Below are 6284 nucleotides of genomic sequence, written 5' to 3' on the forward strand. Positions count from 1 at the left end.
AAAAATTCTTTAGGGTGGGAAAAGGCTTTTGCACTATCTTAACTGCCACAATTGCTTTTACTTATTGCTGCATGCATTTGAATGCCTCTATCTAGTATGTTTACTTAAATGTTTAGCCTTTCTACATTGCTAGTTGAATGATTTTTCTCTCTGCTTTTTCTCCTTTCAGTAGAGCCTATGCTTTTAAGCTTTGCATGTACGTATGATAGACCTGTTCACACCCCAACTTTTTTTTTTTTTTTTTGTTTTAGGTTCGCTTTGCAAAACCAGTCTTTCCGGGACAAACTTTACAAACAGAAATGTGGAAGGAAGGAAATAAAATCCATTTTCAGACTAAGGTCAGAACACACTCACAATTGTGGGCTTTAGAGAAAGATGTGTTGGTTAAAAGACGGGGGGTATGAGGGGAAGCAAAGAAGTGGCTCATCAAGCACACCATTGAAGAAGGTTTTGTAAAGAAATTAAGTGAATAGAGTGAAATATTCTTACTTATTTTATGGTGTCATTAAGATTCCAATAACAATGCCATTATACTCACAGAACTTAATACACTCCTTACATTAAATAATATGAGAACTCATTTTATTGTATTGCATTTTCTCTGTTTGTCCACTGTGGAAGAGCAAAAAGCAGTCATTCTCAGGTCAGCATAGTTTGTATTTGTTTTCTGCAGTTAATCATAACCTCATGTATGCATCTTTTTTTAACATTTGTTTATCTTAAATCAACTCCTGACAGTTTATGCAGGTAAACTTATACAGATTTAGCTTAAATTGAGTTAAACTTAAGCTGCATCTACACAGAATGACTTAATAATGGAAGTTTCATAGCAGTTGGACATAGTAACTACAACAAAACAGAGTTTACACTTTTATAAATCCAGGTTTTGCATTATTCTGTTTTCTTTGGCATTGTTGTTAGCATTTTGTGGGGGTATCCTGTAATCCTCTCCTACACTTGGTAGGATACTAACTGGAAGCTAAGGGTAAAATACTCCATGTAGAGGCGAAAAGTAAATTCTCATTGCTTCTGTTGTAGCATCCTATGACGCTGTCACTTTCTTAAACTATGATTTGCTACTGGTATTTGTCAGTATGTGTTGGCTTATGCAGATGCAATTTACATTGCTTTGGCTGGCCAAAGTTTTGCAACCCCATCTCTGTAAAAATGTAGCCAGCTGTTGATTAGTGAGTACAGCAGCAGGGATAGTTGCAGCGGCAGGGAGGATTGGGCAAAATCAAATGAGGAGAGTCATCATAAGGACATAAGACTTGTGTTTCCACAGGAATACAGCTTTGTGGAATAAATGTTGACTGAAGGAGGTAAATTTTGTTTGCAGACCTGATGAGTGTTAGCAGTTATAGGATTTCAGAATCATAACAACATCGAGGCTACTCTGTACTAACTCTCTATCCCTGCTTACTAGTAGTAAACAAGACAGTTTTGTGCCTCAAATGAGCTTTGGAGATTACTGTATTGGAGATGGCATAGCTATATTTAAAAGGTACTACCACCCAGTCCTGACACAATTTCTAGACTTCAGCTATTTACTTTTGAGGGGTTTGCATGTACAGTGTAAATTAACAGAATTCATGATAGGCTTCCAAGCCCTTTGGAATTTGTAAATGGAGTGTGATGTTTGGTAGTGTTTTAAAGGCTGGATTTGTTGTTATGCTTGGTTTAGTCATTGCTAATGTGTAGACTTTTGGGGGATTTTGCTACAGGTTTTTTTTCCACAAGTGTGGAGTAACTTATTTTGGAGAGAAATTACAACATTTAACAGGATTATAGAAATCCACCTTGTTTCAACAATGGCGAATTGTGCAGAACCCTGTTTCTTATTGCATGTTGGATTAGTCTAAAGTAAAGCCATCTTTGTACTTATAATAAACTCTGGTTAAATCAAACTAAAAGTAGACATATAACTTCGATATGCTGGTTTAAATCCATTTTCAGCATTGTCTGAAGTGCAGTGGCAGCAGGTGACAAGCTGTTAGGCATGATTTGCGTAATTATTATGTAGTCTTTCTGTATTAATTTCACCTGTGCAATAAGCTAGGCTGTGATACTGGGTATTCCTCCGCTTTGGCTATTTATCATATAACTCTCTATATGCATTGTCAGTGAATCATTTTGCCATCTTCTGTTTGCTGCCATAAGTCAGAATGGTTTGTCAGATCCCTTAAAGAGGCAATGCCAAAATAAAACCCATTTTCCTCTCTGACTTAACTATTTCAAAGAATTAAAACAGAAGGGAATTCAGGTATTTTTCATCTTTCTTCTTGTAATCTTTCTGGTTTTATAGTGCTTAAAAAGTTGTTTCTAATGCAAATTGCAGTGTAAGGCACCTGGAGATAGCGAAACTGTCTAGACAAACTCTTGACAACCGCATATCTACCTCAAGGAACAACATTTTAGAAAAATGTCTTTCTCAGAACTATTTATGAAGTAACATTAACTTATAACGCTGGAGGTAAATTTTCAGATAAATAATGTTTTTCTACCATTTTGTGAACAGAAAACCAGCAATATATTTTGGTATAATTTCTCAAGAAGCAAATAATTATTTTGTTTGAAGAGCTGTTTGCAAAGCATAGTATACTGATTTGCCACAAGACTACAGCACATTTATGGGGTGGGGTTTTTTCACCCTGGAACTTGTATGTTTTCTCTTTTCTTCATCTCTGATTTTAAAATGTAAGGAAGACTCCTTGGTTTCCCTTCTGTTGTGACTTTCTGTGAATACGTTACCTCTTCAGTGTATTTTTTCCCCCCACCACAGGTCAAAGAGACTGGAGAAGTTGCTATTGCAGGGGGCTATGTGGATATAGTACCAGCCTTGGATAAGCCTTCTACTCAGGAGCCTCTGAAGGTAGGGAGAAGCAATAGAAGTCTTAACTTGCAAAGCAGCAGAGTTAGGCTTTATTTTTTTGAAAAACACAGGAAAAATACTTAGATCACTTGCCAGTCTTATTTGCAGTACTTCGATGAGTATATGAGTTCAGAGATGTGAACACACATGTTGTTTAAGATACAGAGGTTCATGGATCTATTTGAGGGGAAAAATACGGATGTTTTAAGATACACAGGATGGCTGATGAAGTTTGAAGTGCTTGGTGCCAGTTGAACTGTTAGGATAAGCATCACGCTGTATGTTACAAAACAAGTGAGGCTTGCACCAGTGAGGGCCACAAGTTTTGAGCACTTGCATAAGATTGAAATTAGTCCCTGTTTTGGGGCTGTACCTGTAAAACGAGCATTTTGTTTTTATTTTGTAGATGTTGAAGATCAAACTCAATGTAAGTTGTAAAAGTGTGTGACCTTTCTTTCTCAATTTTTTCAAAGACACATGGGGAGAGTGGCAGGAAGGCATTAGAAGAACAGAACAAATGAAAATGAGATAGTGTACTCATAAAAAAGAACAGTTTTGTCACTGCATCATTCTGAAAGAAGGCTCTGACGGCTGTTTGTACATGTGGTTAGGCCTAACACACAGTATGCACTTTATACTATATGTATTTTAAAAAATCTTCTGCATGCATGCATTAAGCCTTGGGTACTGGACTTGCCACAAAAGACGGAATTGTACATGCAATGCTGAGGATGTCCTGGGTTCTTAATGTGGTCTAAAAGACACGAGTGCAGAGTGCACTGCCTTAATAAACTATATCTTTTTTTCCCCATTGATTCCTGCCTGCAAAGAATGAAACTTTAATGCATTGAAGTTTATGAAGTACTGAGATAGTGACATTCATATAGAGCTTGTGGTATATTCCTGGAACCTGTTTATTTTTGCTGGTTGTGTTTAGTCCTCTGACATTCTGAACTGTTGCCAAATCTGCATTTGAAGTTCAAACATATAAGCATTAGAACTTTTCAGTGAAATAATTATAGAGATTTTTTTTTTTAACATGGGCAGAACAGGTTTTTTTTCTTTAAGGTTAGTCTGAGAAATTAAGGTGCTTTGGCAGAATTTTGCTGACAGAGGTAGACATCCACCTGGGGAAGCTAGCCTGAATGAGTGAAGATTGGCAAATTTAGGTGTCATCGGGAACTCTGTTATATAATGGAAAATGTTAGGCTTAACCAAAGAGTTGACAAGAGAACAGTGTGAGGAGTATTGCATTCTGGTGAGGAGTATTGCATTCTGGTGTACAGGTAGGTACAGCAGAACGACTAAAGCTATGACAGCTTCTTTGCTCCAATTCCAGTTAGATGAAAAATGTCACTGAAGCAGCTTCTCAAAGTGTAGCATTTTATCCAGTACAAGTATTTGAAAGGCTTGCAAAATAATACGTGTTTGGAAAAGTTGAAAACATAAATGTCTCTAATCCCACTCTTAAATGATAAATGATAAACAAAGTTCTGACTGAGTTCATAGTGCAGTATGTTTTGAACATCTTCCATGTCAAGTTAAAGTAATGTAGTGGTAAAAACATTTTTGTGTTCTAAAAACTAACATGCCATTCACCATGGAAAATGGTGAATAACCATGAATAACCAATGGTTATCCTCCAAAGGGAATAAAGGGCAATTTAGAAGCCCTTAGAGCCCTAATTATAAAACATATCTTAAATTGTAGTGATAAATGACAAAAACTGCGAAAACAAGATTTGAAATAATTCTCAGGGAAGAGTCCATGAAGCATTTTCTGCTTGAATGTACTCTTTAATGCTGACAGTTGCTAGAGGTGATTATTTGTGGTGGAAGAAATCTCAATTGCATTTAATAATTCTGCAATAGAAACTTTCCTGGACACAGTGCTTGAACTAATAGACGTATTTAGTACTTTTTTAGTGGAGTTTCAATTTTAAATTTTTCATACTCTATTTTTTTAAGACTGCAGGGCTGCAGAGTGACCTTGTGTTTGAAGAAATTGGTCATCGCGTAAAACAGATTGGAAATGAATTGGTAAAGAAAGTAAATGCCATATTCCAATGGGACATCACTAAAGATGGAAAAACAGCAATGCAGTGGAGTAAGTTGTAGCTTTTATACAATGTCCTGATGCTTTTTTTAAATGAAGTGAGATTAATTATACTCATTCTAATTAAACTGCTATCTTGAAAGTAAGCATAAGGTAGTAGATGAATATTCACTGGGACCTAAGAATCTGTATGCATACTGAATGCACAAGTGACAAGGAGGTCAGATAAAGTTTCATAATGGCAGTTATTAACCTTTCTAGGAACATACTTCTGTAACTTGCCTATTTAGATGTAGGCATAGGCAAACCATCCTCTAGAACTTCAGTGCATTTCTATTTACATTTTCCAGAATGGATCGCCACTGCACTTAGAAAAGCAGGCTAAATTAACCTACTAGGAGCTCTGTGTTACAGTAATTAGTCTGCTGGTGATGCACACACTAACTAATCTAAAACAGATAAGTATTTATTTCTACTGCATTGTTCTTGTCACTTCAGTGAAAATATAGCCCGATTTGTTTCCATTCAAATTTTCTGAGATCAAGGTTTAATGAAGGTATAATGTTGCTTACCCATCCTTTAAGCATGGGACTGGGTTGATGAAGAGAGGCTAAAGCTTGTAATAGCAATGAGTCAGAGGGAAAGTGTTTCCTGGTAAAGTGGATTATACAAGTATGTGAAATGGTCTGATGGGGGCAAAAGTACTTCCTCAAAAAACTCCTTTTCTTAAATTCTTTTGTCCTCAGTTTCTAAGGAGATGTATTTTTGCAAAAAGCAATCTAATGTTAGTAATTGGATAAATTTCATTGTCTTTGGAATTATTGAGGGGTTTTTTGCTGAGCTGTCCTAAATGGTCTATTAGTAGAATGTAAAGTTTTTTCAAAGGGGTAAACCGTAGTCAGGTTGTAACTTCCAGGTGTTTGCTTTTTTGTGGAGAAATGCAAGTCTTGAGGTCAGTCTATCACTTAGACTGCTTCATTTGGATTGGTCTCAGTGGTTAGATCCAGTCAGAACAATTTTGGGGGAGATGCAGTTGAGGTGGGCTATCCTTTGACAGGCTATGGGGAGAGACTGACATGCTGGTAGGTCAAATCAGGTCTGCGTTGTGCTTTGTCCCGTAGACTGTGACTTTTTAAACTATTGTTAAGTCTTTGCAATGTCTGTTGTCAATAAATGGTTATAGAATCATAGAATCATAGGATAGTTTGGGTTGTAACGGACCTCTAAAGGTCATCCAGTCCAACCCCCCTGCCATGGGCAGGGACATCTTCAACTAGATCAGGTTGCTCAGAGCCCCGTCCAACATCACCTTGAATGTTTCCAGGGATGGGGCATCCACCACCTCTCTGGGCAACCT

At 36.9% G+C, this 6284-nt stretch overlaps 1 protein-coding gene across 1 annotated transcript in view; it reads left to right on the forward strand.

The window, feature by feature from the left end:
• The window catches only part of HSD17B4 (hydroxysteroid (17-beta) dehydrogenase 4), a 64478-nt gene that overhangs the window by 48823 nt on the left and 9371 nt on the right, over positions 1-6284 (forward strand). The window contains exons 20-22 of the mRNA XM_009318597.1: positions 252-338; positions 2783-2872; positions 4840-4978. Coding sequence (XP_009316872.1) covers positions 252-338; positions 2783-2872; positions 4840-4978 — 316 coding nt within the window. The remainder of the gene's footprint in view (positions 1-251; positions 339-2782; positions 2873-4839; positions 4979-6284) is intronic.

This window comes from Pygoscelis adeliae, unplaced genomic scaffold (genome assembly GCF_000699105.1).
Source record: "Pygoscelis adeliae isolate BGI_AS28 unplaced genomic scaffold, ASM69910v1 Scaffold192, whole genome shotgun sequence".
In the NCBI taxonomy this organism is placed as follows: domain Eukaryota; kingdom Metazoa; phylum Chordata; class Aves; order Sphenisciformes; family Spheniscidae; genus Pygoscelis; species Pygoscelis adeliae.